Raw genomic sequence first — 17,438 nt, forward strand, 5'->3', positions numbered from 1 at the left:
CCGTAAATCTTAAATCTTAAGTCACTATTGTTTTTTGGGCGGAGCTTTTTAACTCTTTCCGGACCGCAGCATATGCTGCAAGCAAATTTCACAATTTTTAATCAAAAATATCTAAGCTCAGGAATTAATTGAGGTCCTACAAAAAATATCTCACATTTGGACATCCTTATAGTTTGTAATCATCCACAAGAATCGGATTTATATCAGTTCTGAATAATTAATAAACATTGTTTTTCATAGAACATGCATGCTTCTTTGGGTACTACAGTCCCAAAAGAGACGAAAGAGTTAAGGGTTTACAATGTTATAGCAATTTTTACAATGCTCACTCTCTTATTCGGATCGGAGTTATTCGGACGATATCTTGACGGCTTCATTTAAATTGTAGTTCATATAGTGAAAGTGGATTAATTTATGATGTTTTTGTTTAATAACTGGACTATAAAAAATATCTTCTCAATTATTGTTTTTCCAAAATTCTAATTCTAGTCCTACAAAAAAATTATTAAAATTCCCAAGTGGCGAACATCTTACCAAAATTACATGTGATAGAATCAATATTCACAAAATATTCACAATTTTATATGGGAAAAAGAAAATATTCGAATGTTTTTTCTAAATATTCGCAATATTCACGTTTTTTTTTTTTAATATTCGCGACATTCACGAAAAAATACCAATATTCACGATATTCCCAAGGTAGTTCGTATAAAAAGTTACACAAATCCGTATCATGTCCATTAATCCTTTGGATCCCCGGTCAGTCATTTACAAAAGATGTGCTGAACATTCTTCCAAGAATATCCAACTCATCTCTTTTTTAATTAGGGTAAGTGTGTCAAATTTCGGCCAGCTTGCAATTCCGGCCACCTTTTTTGTTCCTCGAATTTCCATCAACTTTTAGATTTTACGTACTCTAAAGATTATACAATGCAAAAAAATAACAAAAAATGTAGCTTCGACAAACGAGATGACGTGAAAAAGAAATTGGAAGAATTCCCGAAGGGCAAGAAACTATGAGAATGAAGGTGGCCGAAATAGGGGACCGAAGCTATGTCTATATTTTTATTCATTTTAAAATGTATTAAGAATGATTTTAGAGTAAATAAACACGGTAAACTCTTTACAAGGTTCCAAGCAACACTCTTTCAGAAGGAAGAATAAAAAAAATCAATTTGTATTTAAAATATTACATTTCAAACTTGAGACTTTGACGCTTGCATGCAACTATGCCGAAATTTAGCACACTACCCTATCTCACAAAAAATCATTTTCAAATTGTTCAGAGCAAACTGTGCAATAATAGAACTGAAAGGCAAAATAGGATTTTAAGTGAATAAATTTGACTATATTTACATGACTTTTGCGGCATCTGGTAGGGTCAGTGGAATTTTTCTTTTTGGGGCATTGGATTTACAATTTGAACAAAGTAGAATTGAGCTACGAGGTATTGACTCCCTGCTGGAATTCTAAAGATGCCTGTTGTTTGACTTCATCCTGCATTTCTAGTGCCATTTTCTTGTACTTCTCAGCTCTCTCCTCATTCTTCTCAATCCCATCCCCTCTTGCGTACATTTGACTCAAATTTGCACAGGCATACATATTTTTCAACTCACAGGCTTTGTATGCAAACTCAAAGGCTTTCTTCATGTCCTTGGCAATGATAAACTTTCCCGTCTTGGCCGCAGAATCGGCTTGCGTCTGTACACCGGAAATGTGCATTCCGGAGAGGTAAAAGCATGCCGTGGCGTTGTTCATTTCACAGCTCTTTTTGAGGTTCTCAAATGCCTTTGGGATGTCTCGTTTGACTTCTTTCGGTAGTGACTGGGATACCAGCAGAAGACCCGCATGAAGGCAGCTATCTGCATCATTCAAACTACATCCCTTCTCGTAGTATCTATATGCCTGATGAGAAGAAGCATAGTTCCAATATTAGAATCTACATAGGGATATCCTAAGTTCCTGCATACCTTGAGAGGATCTCCCCGGCTACCACTCTCTCCCTTCCCAACAAAGCTGTAGTGTCCGTACTTGAGGCAGGATCTCGCATAGCCATAGTCATCGCAATTCGATCGATAGACCTTACCAGCCTTCTCAAAGTCTTTCTTTATACCCTCCAAGTAATCTCCCAGTAGGTGACACACTGAAAATATCCACAGAAAGACAGAAGAATATACATCCGGAAGTCATTTCTGTAGCCGGATTGTTATGTCATTCGCGCACCTTCTGATTTCTTCTCAGAAAAACACCCAAATCGATACTCAATTCCTAGATTTTCAATGTATTCCTTCACTTCACTCTCATCCTTAAGATTATACCCCATCTTTGACCTTTATTAGCACTCAAAGACTCATAAAAAAACGCTCAAAACAACATTCACCACGATTTCCACCAATGACAACACCGCAATGTGAGGTTAGGTTCACAAATATCTGCATCGGAATTTTCTAATATCACATCACATAACCTTTTAATTTTGATTTTGCATTTGGAAAAAAAAATAGATAAAACAATTACACGAGAAATTTAGAATAATTTGTTAAATGTTAATTGTTCGAACTATGAGAAAAAAGTCATTGCTGCTTCTTTTCCTTTGCAATTTTTGATGATTTTTTGTTAATTATTTGAAATCAACTCGGCATGGCATATAGTTTTTTATAAATGTTTTTAAAGAATATTTATTGAAATGAGAATTAAATATTTTACAAAAAAGGATAATATTATATATTTTCCAACATCATAAAAAATATAAAAGCTTTCAATCAAACTACACTACATAATAAATTTCTAAATAAATAAAATGTTAAAATCGTTAAAATGATACTGTGACCCATCAGAAGAATCAGGGCAATATTTAATATTCAAAGCAGCTAAAAATTATTATAAACAAAAAGTATAGAAATTCAGTAGACTCTTGCTAATTCGGCTCTTTTAAGATCGGGCTACTTTTTTAATTCGGGCAGCAGTTACATTTGAAAAAAGTTTATTGTTAATTTTCAAGTTTGATTATGATTATCAAATGAATCAAATATCCTCAAATTTAGCGTGATTTGTCTTAGTTTTGATGTGATTTTGCAATATTAAGGGATTTTCATGCAATTTGCGATATATATAAGCATGTAAACTCAATATGTGTATGCAGATGAATAAAAATTCGTTGCATTTCAAAAAGTTTGTCGCCCGAATTTCTCTCTAATTCGGGTGACATTTCAGTCCCAAATGTCTGAATTTGAGACAGTCTACTGTACTAAAGGAAAAAAAAACCACATCCGATTATTCGAATAATTATGAGGCAAAGTGCCCATGCTTTAAACGGTCCCAAGATTTATAATGACTAATTTTTTTTTTTTAAACTACAGGGCAGTGTCCTGTTTTTAAAATATATTGCGAAGTCGCATTTATTCAAAAACATAGGAAAAATTTAGTCATTGTAAAGCTTGGGACCGTGTAAAGCATGGGCACTTTTCCTTGCAGGAATTTTCAAGGGGAAGACAGTTCGCGAGTCTACGACATCTACCTCGTGAATATCGTGAATATTGGTACTTTTTCGTAAATATTTCACATAAATATCATGAATATCGCGAATATTAAAAAAATCGAAAATATCCCGAATATTTGTATAAATTTCTGAATAATGCGAATATTTAGGAAAATATTCGAATATTTTCTTCTTCCCATATAAAATTGTGAATGTTTTGTGAATATTGATTCTACCATATGTAATTTTGATTAAATGTTCGCCACATGGGAATTTTAATTTTTTTGTAGAATTAGAATTAAAATTTTAGAGAAAGAATAATTGAGAAGACAGAGACTTTGTTTTTATAGTCCACTTATTAAACAAAAACTTCATAAATTAATTCACTTTCACTATATATGAACTACATTTTAAATGAAGCCGTGAAGATATCGTCCGAATAACTCCGATCCGAATAAGAGAGTGAGCATTGTAAAAATTAGAAGTGGTTATTTTATTAACCGTTTCGAGGTCTAAAATTAAGTTTGTCTTGCTCAAAAACGGACCACGTCAATGGCAAGGGGACTTGTCGACATCAAATCACCTGTTCCGCATGAGGCAGGAGGTAACGGACAAACACATATGATACTAAGGGCCGGTTCTGAAAAGAACCTTTATGTATTGATTGTAGTCATTACCGCAAGATAGAATAAGAGAGTTTTCACTTGCTTTGTGGTTAAGGTATTCGCATGTTCTTTCGACACTCAATTTAAGCCTCATGGTGAAAGGATCATCCAGTCCCCGGGGACTGTCCAGAAGCAATGATTTAGTTCCGATGAAAGCCCTAAATGCGCGTGGTGGTTCCTTCCTTGCTCCCATTATAAGTGGTGGTGTGGTTACATTGAGATTTGGGAAGTTAGACCTTAACCTTAACCATTATTTTTAATTCCCTAAATGTTTTGTATTGCTAAATTACATAAAGTTAAAACCCAGTTAAAACACACAAAAAATCAAATTTTATTAGTGAAATATTGAAATTTTATTAATAACTTTTAAACTTTAGATCTCATCGATCAGAAAAATTTGACGGAATCAAAATTCAAATATATCTCTAACCAAACATTTTGTATATTCGCACTCTTATTTTTCTTTATTTTTACTTTTTTTTTTGAAAATCTCAATGAATTTAATTTAGTTCAATCTAATTTTGAATGTGAAAGAGTGGGATAGACATACACAAAATGTTTGAGAAAGGGATGTAAATTTTGATTTCTACATTTCTTCTTTTCAAGTACTTACATGATGATTTGTTGCTTTTCAAATTTTTCTTATCAAATTTGATTTTTACGGCTTCGGAACATCTTGGAAAAATTTCATGAAGTCAAAATTCGTATCCTGTTCTTTCTCTTTTTCACTGTTTCGCACTCTTCTTTTGAATATCATAACAAATTAGCTCAACTGACTTTAAAGTGCGAAAGAATGATATTATTGCAAAATGACTGAGAATGATAAATTTCCTGATAAAAAAAAACTCATTTAAAGAAAATAAAAACACAGGCTGTGACAAAGGCTATAATAAAATTTAAGTAAAATGTATTATATTTTTTTATTTATTTATTATTTTTAGAAAAAAGAAATTCTTTAACACTAGACCTACCAAGACCGGTCAAATTCACCGGTTTAAAAACTTTTTAATATTAACACATATTTAAGCGGTACAATATCGCTATCAAACTTTATGAATTTCTTAAAATATGCATGTAATATATTTTTCAATGTTTAAATTTTAATATTTTTCTTATTTCTAAGAAAAATTTGTCGAGTATCCTATCTACTGTGGTCTCTTATTAACCGAGCGTGCTAGGAAAAATCACCAAAAACGGTCGGTAGGTTTAGTGTTAAGCATGTACTTTTTGTATGAGCTGAAATATCTCGAATATCTTTTTTGTGATGTTACAAAATTCAGAAAAAAAATCATTAAATAAAAATTTACATCACGTTTTTTATCTACTATAACCAATATAACATATTTCTATCCCACTCTTTCGCATTCAAACCTAATTTGAAATTGTCTCATTATCAATCACATGATCAACAAGACAATTTTGACAATACTGAAGCCACATAATACTCATAGATTCTTGGAGTATAAATCTTGGCAGAATATTTAGTAAGAAGAAGCAAATTTTCGTTCCTTAAAATAAGTTATACGCTGGTTTATAATTTCATTCGATAATATAAAATACCGCTCTAACGTATTTAGACATTTAGAGCTTTTTGGATGGAGGCGCCTGGTACCAGGCTGAAAACTATACATAGTGCACAAATCATTCTTAAAGTATTATTATTGACCAAGAAATCCAGCAAATAACCGATAAATTGTTTTCTTAACTAAAGGTTAAGAGCAATAAAATGAGTATTAAGCGTGAGTGAGATAAATGTGTGTTAATATCTTGTGGTTAAGAATAAATTTCCAATTAAGTTCATGGCGCTAAAATCGCTGAAGCTTTTTAACGGTGCATTCCATTGATTTTCTTTGAGATTGAAAGTGAAAATATTTTTTTTTTATTGCAATAAAAGTGCAAATTCAATGGAAAACTTAACTAGTCTTGCATTTGAACTATTTTTTTTTAATAATAATTAGGTGGAGAGATAATGTTCACTTATTATGCAAAGTCTTGTAACATTGGTTTGAAAAGGATCATGCACTGTGAATTGAATATCATTATTTCGGTGTTTAGCCACGCATTAAGGACATTGTTATTCATACTTAAATTACCTTAACCATTAAGACACCAGACACTGCATTTTGATATGTAAAATGATCTGTATTTGCTCTGCGAAAACACAAATCAGATTGCACTCAATACATTGCATAATTGGTTGATATTCAATTTCTATGATTACCTTTAATATACTGATTTTTCTGTGCCACATGGTTTCACACAAGCTTCTCATGAATTATATCTGTGTCGCTGACACATTAGATCGATTACATTGCGGCACAAAAATCGCTAAAAATTGTGGTCATTCGCTCACGACTAATTAGCATTTTTATTGCGAGAGAAGCGAGAGAAACACATATCTCATTCAGAGAAATAAATTCATGTGTATATCTTTTTTTAACTCACCTGCAGAGCCTGCAGATCACTTTCATGTGGTGTTAATATTGGCAAAACATGATCAAATTGTTCTCAATGTTTTGGCCACACAAAACAATCTCTTTTCCCACTCAATGCTGAATTTTCTTGTCTTCTCTGGGCTGGTCTTTTGTGATGATTTTTGCAAGGTACCTTGTGAATACGATGAAATGCATAAAAAGCAGATCATCGCTGAACAATTCACCATTAACAGATCACGCGGAGATTTGTTATAAATAAACTAATGAGATATTCTTAAACATAACCATGTTCTTTTCATTTTAATTTTCTATCATGGGAAATTGCAATAAAACATTGTTTCTTATATATCACACAATCCCATTTATTTATAATTTCATCTGTTAGTTATATTTTATTTGTTTTGCTATATCATTTCTTCTACTCTTTCTTTTTTTTTCCAATAAAATCCAAAGCAAATAGAAAGCCGAAGAGAAAGATCATTTAATGTGATTTCTGTGCTCGCACACAAACACTGATGGAGGTGCACTTTGAGAGACGCGAGCAATATTTAAACATTAATCGTCTTTTATGCCTTACAACACACTCATTCATAAATGAAATGCAATAAAATATGAATATATGTAGACAGCCAAACATTCATTTAATTCAATTATAGCTACTACAGAGCTCACCTTTGATGAGCTTCATGAGTTTAATTTCATGGGAAATGGAGGGATTTTTTCGCTACTTCTTTTCAAATTTCCACGCCACATATAAGATAGCAACAATGTTGCAAATTACAAAGATATAATTGTGACTAGAGAACATATGTAATTTAGTAATATCGTCTTTTACTGTAATATACAGCTATACACGAATCTTGGCCGCTTAAAAAATCTACAAATTCCGAAAAATTATTAAAATAAGAGATTTATTAATATTAAGACAACATTTTCAAGGGCAAAAATTTACAATGTGAATCCGGTTATAAAACGTTTAGAGCTTATATTCCTTGAGCTTTTTTTTTAAACCCGTTGATAAATATTTACTTCTTCAAATTTGGGAAAATGATTTATTGTTATTTTTTTAATTGTTATCATTTTCTATCATACTAACCATCTGTATTATCTTATTATTCTGAAAGGTTTTTATTAATTACGACGGGAAACTTTTAATTTAGCTAGGAATGCTATTTCTATATAAACTACTTATTCAACAGAGTTTTCCCAAACATAAAAAAAATGAAATGCTTTTTTCTTCAAAGTGTGAAACTTGTTAAATTTAATGGCAGAAAACAAATGATAATTTAAATTTATTCAGTAAAAGAATTAAATACTCAAATGGGTGTAATATAATTAGATTCTAACATGTTTGCAGGTGAAAATAAATACTATTTCACTTTTTTTTTCCAAAATTTGCATGAAAATTGCATCGCTTTTGGCGTATTTACTGATCAAATTTGATTTCCTGCTGACCAAATTTAATTTTATAATTCCCACATTAATTTATTATTGAAATAAAAGAAAATTTGAGTTATTATAGAACTTAAGGACTTGGGGGGGGGGCTTGAATGAAATTGAGAAAAGAAATTTACACACTTGAGTACTTGAGGCTATTTTTTGCATCCTAAAGTAATAAAATTTATAGAATAAATTGTTTGAAATCCGTGATTTTAGAACTTGACTAAAAAATATGTATTCTTCCCTTGACTGTTTTCAGCTATTTAGTGCGATATCAATATGATAAATTTGTATAATATATAATATAATAAAAAAATAATATAATATATATATATATATATATATATATATATATATATATATATATAGTGAGTGTCAATAGTTTGTTGCCTAATGGATGTTTGAGAAATCAAGTGAAAAAAATGATAGAAAAAAATACTTTTCCAAATTTTTCTTTTTGCAGATGAGTTCCTTGTAATCCGTAGATATTATTTATAATTTTCAAAAAAAATAATTAATTTTATTTCATACCAAAAATAATTGTTTTCCAAAAGTTGGTCATTTTTGAAAAATCAAAAGTTTGTTGCCTCATTAAAAAAAACTAATTCAAAATGGTGAAAACGTGCAACCAACTTTATGTAAACCGGTTACATTTTGAGCTTATGTCATTTGATAGGCAAATGGTGGATTTGTACATTTTTAAGGCTGTCAATGTTAAATATATAGGTGTAAGAGTGATGATAAATAACAAGAAATAATCAGTTTTTTGATAATTCATAATTTAGGTTATAATGGCAAATTACAAAAAGTTGAAAGGTGGGATATTGTCCAGAGATACTGCTGGAAGGAATCGGCGTCGCTTAATTGCCAAATTTTATGGAAATTCATGAAAAGTTATACATAAAATGGTCAAATATTATAGTTATGAGGCACGAGTACATCTGAAAAACGCTACTGGTAGACCCAGGGAAGAATTTTAACATTTTATACGCATAGAAAAAAATGACAGAAATCCTTCTATCTCATTTTCTGGACAAACTAATAATGGACAAAGTAAGATATCGACTTGGAATGTTCTAAGTACTCCCCCATAAGTTGATCCAAGGAATCCAAATATCATATCAATTTCATCCCCACGTCTATCCTTCCCCTCCAGAAACCACTCTTTTAGGATTTTTGTAATTTTTTCCTTGCGTGTAAAATGTTAAAATTCTTGCAAAAGTTGATGAATAAAAAAAAGTAAGACGTCCAAAAAAAAGTTTCTTCCACAAATTATACCCTTTGAGTTCCTCTAACGAACAGTCCAAGTGCGAGAATTGTGGGTCACTCCTGGTCCCAGCAGAGCATCTAAGATGGTCAAAAATGATGCTGCAAAAAGTGTCTTCTTCGACATAAATGGTTCTGGATGACCATGATTTACCCATAGCCAATTACATATACCAGATTCTGAAAGCTAATGAACCAAGCTTTCCAACAATAGTTCACTCATCCAATTATGTTCATCAGGAGCTGAGATATACCACTCCAAACTTTTTACCTCTTCTACTGACAGAATATATGATCTCATCTAATATATATATATATATAATATACAAAAATAAAAAAAATCAATATGATAAATATGATAAAAAAATGAACAGCAGAAGTCTTCTTTAAATAAAGTAAATTATAGGGTAGATGACCCATTTAATGCCATACTCTATTTAATGCCAGTAATTTAATATATTTAATTTATATATTTATATATAAGGTAAAGTACCCTTTATTCGACCGGTAGATTTATTTATTCAATTTAATTATATTTGCTATAATATTTTGTGTATGATCTAACATTAATAGGTCAATTATTCTTTAAATAATACGAATCAGTGCCAAATTCATAGAAATTGATGAAATTCACCATCAAATATTCAAAAATTGACCCACCGGTCGAATAGAGGAACCCGGTCGAGTAAGGGTACTTTACCTTATTTATTTATACTTGATTTATATATTTAGGGCAACTGTATAAAATCTTTTTCCAGCTTGCAATTTCGGCCATTAATTTGTTCCTCAATTTTCCATGATTTTTTAGGTTTGCACGTTTTCTTGAGATTATAGAATGCAAAAAAAAACAAAAAAATGTCATTTCGACGAACGAGATAATATGAAAAAGATTTTGGAAAAATTCCAGAAGGGCAAGGGACTACGAGAATGAAGGCGACCAAAATATTACCCAAAGCTATTTCTGTATTTTTATTCATTTTAAAATGTATTAAAAATATGCCTATATGCAGATGACCTGCAAGTGTTTTCTGATGGTGACCCAAGTAATCCAACAGAGACCTTTAACCACCTAAACATGGTTTTAGCTCGCATAGAGGCTTGGGCGATTCATAATGGCCTTCATTTAAACCCTAAAAAGTCACAGGCCCTTATAATATCTAAAAGGTCGTTGTGTGGTCCGATTCCACCTCTCACAATCTACGGAGAATCGATTCCGTTTGTTGAGAAAGCACGCAATCTCGGCGTCATCTTCAATTCGTCCTTCTCCTGGTCAGACCACATTTCTCATATCAACCAAAGAGTTTATTGTACTCTGCGGACGCTTCGTAGGTATCGTGAGCTCACGCCAAAAAATACTCGACTTCTCTTGGTGAAGGCGTTGCTTATACCCATAATAACATATGGGGCTGAACTGTTCTTCGCAGCGGATTGTGACACACTGCGGAGGCTATCTGTAACCTTCTACGGCTGTGTCAGGTACGTTTGTGGCCTCGGCCCCCGTGATCACATCTCCGAGCATCGCAATATCCTGGTGGGTTGTGATCTCCCATCACTTCTCCGTTTGAGAGCGGTGTCATTCCTTTTCCGTTTGATAATTTCTGGGAGACCGCAATACTTGGCCTCACTCCTGATTCCCGGGGCCTCTGCCAGGGTCCGCGGACTCTTGGTTCCTAGAGCTAGCTCGAATCAGCTCTCCCGCACGCTTTTTGTCAAGGGGATAGTTTTATATAATTCTATTCCCCCGAATGCCCGACTATCCGTTGACGGATAACAGGGTACTTCCAGTCTCAATCCTAATAAATTAATTTACTTTTTTTTTCTTTTTCTTCTTATTTTGCCAAACATTGTAAGAGGGGCGAACCCTATTTGTTTGAGAAATTAATAAATAATAATAATAAATAAATAATAAAAATGATTTTAGAGAAAACAAAGATGATAAACTATCTACAAGATTCCAAGCAACATTTCTCAAAAAGAAGTAACAAAATAAATTGTTATTAAAATATTACATTCAAAAGTTCAAATTTAGGACTTTGGCGCTTGCATGCAACCCATATAACTATGCCAAAATTTGGTACAGTTACCCTATCTTTTGAATATTTTGGCACCTAATGATTGCAAATCAATGTTGGAGTAGTATTTTATTAATAATTATTATTAATCTTTAATATTAATATATTTATTATCCTGAAACATTGAAATAAATAAAGAAAATATGAATTTATTAGAGGTGGCATCAAATGGGGTTGAATGGGTTACCTAACCCATTATTGTTGTCTTCTTCGTCCGTATTTATTGCAATGTATGCAATGTACCACCTAGTTACTAAAGATATTCTTTTCTCCTTTTCTTAAAGATATTCTTTTTTCCCTACACGGATTGTTCCAAAATGCAGATTGTATAAGATCGTACAATCGTCCACTATATTATATGATTATACAGTTCATATAAATTTGAAAATCATAACCGACAAATAAAAAAGATTGTGAAGAAACCAAGTAAAATTCTTCAACAAATAAATATAATAAAACTGAAGTCGTTTTGAGAATGGATAATCCGAATAATGAAGTCAAGGATATAATGTTTGTGAATATGAATTAAGCTGATGCATTTCTTAAAATGTCGATTGGACACATCTTCAAAACAAAAAAAATTAATGGAAACACTCTGAAAGGACATGCATTTCTAATAACAGAGTCCCATTTAATGGATCCTTTTGATTCACAACGTTGTGACATTATCCGTATAGTGGATGCAAATACTAGAGAAGATGACCAGCTGAAAAACGTCAGACTTGCAGAATATCTGCGGGGTACTATTTACAAATATATATAGGGGGAAGTGGGGCACCTTTGAATTGGGGCAGCTTTGAAATTGAGCTTTTTTCTCCTATTTTTAAATGAAACTGGACCTTAATATGATATAATTTAGCTCAACAAAGCACTTTCAAAGCTAAATTGCGTCATGATAAGGCTCAATTCCATTTAAAAATAGGAGAAAAAAGCCCAATTTCAAAGGTTCCCCACTTCCCCCTATGGCCTTGCCATTTTACACACATTGCGTTGTATTTTACGTTGTTTTTGTTTTTGCGTTGTATTTTATTGTGTGTCTTACTTAGGCAAACAGGAAACCTAGTCTTCAGTTATTTTCATCATAAGCTCGGTCATGAAGTCGACGGTAGACCTAGATGGTAAAGTGAAATACATTTATTATTTTTATGATTATAAAATTCTGTTCTGAATATAATGACCAAAAAAATTTATTAATGTTTTTTTTAGTTTTATCTAAGAAATATCTTATTCTAAAAATTGACTGTGGCGATATCCCTTCCTGTATTGAAAAACTTTGCAATATTGGCCTACATATTAAAAAAATAAAACAAAGCAATTTCATTACAATAATAAAATACTATCTAAGAAGAATACATATAAATCTAAGTTAAATCCCAAATCTTGTAGCAGAATTTTGCGAATAAAACCGCTATGTTAAAATTCCTACAGTTCTTACTTGCTTGATTTTAAATTTTATGATTTATTTTGGAAATTTTTGTTAGAAGATTTGATTTACTAATATAATATTTAGGGCCATGATAAACACATATAATTTAAAGAGGGACCTTTGCTGTAACATCAAATATTGCTGGACATATAATAATAATCTAAGATTTGATTATGCTATGAAAAGTCTGCTTGCAAATACCAAATGTAAATGTGCATTAGAAAGGTATTTGCCTACAATTTATTGATGGCAAAATTTCCCATCTTTCATAAGCAGAGTCCATCTTATCTATTGCTATTTTCACTTGTAATGATGGATGCACAATGAAAAGTGCATATTTCGCACATAATAAAAATATGTATTCACCTTTCACTAGTATTATTACATATTGTCACGACGCAGTGAGACATCTTTTATGCTCTTATCTTCCCAGGCGGCGTGCATAAAAAAAAAGTTTTTTTTCTCCCATATTAGCATTAACAGCCCTATGTGATTATCATCTTGCGGGAGTTTTACCTATCATTCACCAAAAAAGACATTACCTGCATTTTTTCGTGATCATCACCCACTGCATGGAGATGTGTTAAATGGGCAAGAAGAGGCTGGAAAGTGGATGGGAATTGAGTCACGCGCTTTCACAATCGGATATCCGACACATTGCAGTCTATTGCTAATGTGATTTATACTTTTTAATTCAGATAGCAGCAACATCGTGTATTTTTTTCATTTATAAAATTTCTTTTCCCAAGAGGGACAGAGAGAAATTCTTATGTGAGTCTGCAAAAGATGGTGGGGGAGAGAGATGTGAAGGAAACAACAAAATAGGGAAAGAAATTCAATGTTTATTTGCAAATGGAATAACTTTGGGGAGATGCTACCAAACAACAGAGAATTCCCACGAAAAATTTCTACTAACCATCTGCAGAATTTTCATTGTCACATATTTTCACCCATGGCGGGTGTTTTGAACAGAAAAGAGAAGAAATTTGGTGCGGGGAGATCGTGAAAGCGGGATCAGAGAAGAAAGGCACAGTATGGGAGAAAATTTTCTGTGATTCTTCCAGTTTTCAGAGAAATATTTAATTACTTTTCTCCCACATCCCATACATCGCATGTGGATCTCATTATATCAAGGTGTATTGTATCATATGCAATTCTATTCACCTTATACATTTTGTATATGTTTACACAACACAGAATTATCACGCGCGCACCAAAGACAATCCCACTTCTTTTTGAGAGACAAGTGTCTCTAGGTCACTTGGCTACAGCTGACGGTGGGAGTTATGGTTTATCTTGGAGAGAAACAGAGAAATGAGAAGATTTAACAAAATATTATTCCCTATTATCTGCTCATGCACATTCAATAAATCACAAATACCGTAGTGAATTTTGAAAAGCTTTGTGTATCTTACGTAGTTACTTACCTTAAGCTTCATTATAGTTTTCTCTTGCGGATGCATCTTTAGGTAAACCTTAAGGACGACAACAAAATCACCACTATGATAGGAAAATGCTCATTTAGGCTTCTTTAATGCGGGGGAATTTCAAAATGCCCCTCTCTGTACTATGCACGGGTGTGTATTAGAAAATCTTTCATAGTGAAGACGATTTTTTCTACCCTGTTTTGTAATCTCTAAGTGTTCCCCGGCTAAATTAGAAGGTCTGGCGTTTTCTATACGGGGGACTTAGAAATGCACCCCCTGTGCTTGTGATGAGTGTCAGGAAATCTCCCCCAATAGTCATAGTAAGAACAAACTGACATGAACTATAAATTTTCCAGTTTCAGAAGTAGATGTACATTTATTGTTAGTACCGTTTAATGAGTAAGGTATTTTATTTATGATTAGTAATAGTATTAGTTATCATTTGGATTTTTATTTTTTCCCTTTGCCAAGACTACGTTTCACTATTTTTATACATTTTAAATATAATTATTTACCGTTCAAAAAATATGATACCTACCATTTTTAACAAAACACTGTCTAATCTACTGAAGAGCTAAAGCTATCATTGAAAGTTGACTTTGAATATTTTAGGATTAGAATTTTAATCATAATTCACCTCAATTTTGTTTCCCACATTCCCTCAACCGAAAGCTGTCATGTATTGTCTCATTTGTGCTTCCAGATAGCTTGCGTTTTTATAATCAGTTCGACGTATTAACTCTTTCGTCTCTTTTGGGACTCTAGTACCCAAAGAAGCATATGAATATTCTATGAAAAACAATGTTTTTTAATTATTCAGAACTGATAAAAATCCGATTCTGTTGAATGATTACAAACTATAAGGATGTCCAAATGTGAAATATTTTTTGTAGGACCTCAATAAATACCTGAGCTTAGATATTTTTGATTAAAAAATTGTGAAATTGGCTTGCAGCATATGCTGCGGTCCGGAAAGAGTTAAGATGTTTTGGTCCTTCGACCCAGAATATTTCTAAATTATAGTCTATAAGATGTCGATAAGATTATTTATCCTGTAAACTTTCCACTTTTTACTATTAAACCTAGTTATGGTATGATTAAGTGTGTGAATTTGCATTGAAGTGCCATACAATTATGTTGAAGAAAAAATGTCTTTGGCGGCGTGAAGAAGTGAAAAAAATATGCAGAAAAAAGCTGGTGAATTAAAATTGAAGAAGACTAAGAAAGCAGCACAAAAGTAACGAGTACGTCACGAAGATGTGATTCTTCGTGAAAGCCCTCGAGAGATGAGATTCATTTCACCATCACCAGATGAGGCTCAATTCATCTCTGCACACGTTTCTTATCCATGCTTAGGCAGTGTGACAAATTTATTTGATCGTGGATCCCATCGTGGCATATTTGGCCATCTTTTGCTATTCGACGACCATGACATTGGCACTGGTCAGAGAGATTGCCTTCTCCACTGCGGGAGTGCCACACACACTCATTGAAATCCATGATCTTTTCTCTCCAGCATCGCAGGAGGGAGTGCCAGCAACAGTCGAAAGTGCCCACTGTACAGTAAATTGCAAATTCAGAGAACATTTCACGTGTCAGATGCACAAATTGCAATCCAACACCATTTGAATTGGTCAGTGAGACTGAGTCTTGCCAAGGGAATTTATCGCTGAGATCACACCAATAAAATTTCCTCGAACCCATGCTAAAGATTTGAGTATGTAGTCTGATCAAGGAAGAATATATCATGAAGAAGTAATCTACACGAAAATTTCCCAAAGTTTCACCGGGATTTCTGAGGAATTTTTCAAGTGTACATAATGTACGTAACGTTAAAAGAAAATATCTACAAAGTATAAAATGCTTTTCTTTCATCACATCTTATTGAGTGTTTTCCGTATTTGCATTGTTCTTGAAAATTACAGAGAAGATTCAGGAACTGCATATTTTTCAATGAATATTTTTCTTTCCTCAAACTAACATAATTGTGGATTAAAATATTTCACTCGGTGGGAAAAGATTTGCGTAATAAATCTTTCTATACTCGCTTTGAGTTTTATTTACTTTAACACATTTTGGTCCATAACCGACGTAACCAAATAATATGACAAAATTAGTTATTTTAAATTTAAAGAATATGTTGATGATGAGAGATGTAGTTATTATGGGATTTCCGGTAAAGTCGTGAAAAATTTTGTAAGTTTCAAAAGAGGAAAAGGGCTCAGATTTAGCATGAACATCATGCTATTCTTTTTTTTGAGAAAAAAAATTTAGATCATCTGGTTTTGCCAAAATCGACGTCGATCACTGATCTTAACTCTAAGGTTCGACTCTACTGATGGTAAATGTAAAGATATGTATTAAATACAGATTTTCTGTAATGCTAATCGTAAATCATTTGGTAAACTTTAATCGTTGATCATTTGAAAGGTCGATAATGATCACCGGTGTTTCCCAAAACTAAGACAAATGGTAGATTTTTCTTAGTTATGGGTCGATCTTAGTTCAAAGATCGAATTTTTAGGAAGTTTGTTGGAATTTTTTTTTTCAATTTATGCTATTCGCTGATTATTTTACATTTGCAGACTCCGATCATCGATCTTCTGTTAAGATCATTATCGACGATTGATCAATTTCTATATATTCCAATATCCGGTGTTTTTGCGATAGCTAAATAAAGCAGGCAGTAGATAATTTTGCAGAGTCTAATCATTAAGACCCGAAAATAGACTAATACAGCCGATCTTCAATGTGAAATCCACATTGGGGGAGACTGGGGCAAAACTTGTCAAAACGCATGTTTAATTCTTTCACGAGCTCTGAGAAAACTTAAACGTTTTATAATGAGCATATTCTTATAGGAAATTTACTGCTCTACAACATTGCAGAAGACTATGTTCCTCTATCTCGAAGGAAATGTGATTTTCGAATCATTTTCTAAAAGTCGATTTTGTGGAGATTCTCAAAATTGCTGGGGCAAATTTTGTCAGTCTTCGGATAATTTGTGACGTTTTACTCTCGCAAATGTTAGAAATATCAAATTAGACATATTATTACAGGAAATTTATTCCTCTACAACTTAGTCGAAGATAATTTTTCTCTATCTTAACGAGAAATGTGCTTTGAGCTAATCAGTATTGATATTTTCTATAAGCCAAATATTCCAAAAATAGGGCTCAAAATTTCATTATTTTTTATTTTACAAAATCTTTCCTCGAATCTCTTGAAA

The 17,438-nt window shown here is 32.5% G+C and overlaps 1 protein-coding gene across 1 annotated transcript; it reads right to left on the minus strand.

Moving 5' to 3' along the window:
• Positions 1-1,326: 1,326 nt before the first annotated feature.
• LOC129809508 (cytochrome c oxidase assembly factor 7 homolog) lies at positions 1,327-2,423 on the minus strand. Its single transcript, XM_055859362.1, has 3 exons — positions 2,224-2,423; positions 1,971-2,143; positions 1,327-1,905 (listed from the first exon to the last, which is right to left on the minus strand). The coding sequence occupies exons 1-3, from the start codon at positions 2,321-2,323 to the stop codon at positions 1,441-1,443; spliced, it is 738 nt and encodes a 245-aa protein (XP_055715337.1). The 5' UTR covers positions 2,324-2,423; the 3' UTR covers positions 1,327-1,440.
• Positions 2,424-17,438: the final 15,015 nt, after the last annotated feature.

This window comes from Phlebotomus papatasi, chromosome 1 (genome assembly GCF_024763615.1).
Source record: "Phlebotomus papatasi isolate M1 chromosome 1, Ppap_2.1, whole genome shotgun sequence".
Classification (NCBI taxonomy): Eukaryota; Metazoa; Arthropoda; class Insecta; order Diptera; family Psychodidae; genus Phlebotomus; species Phlebotomus papatasi.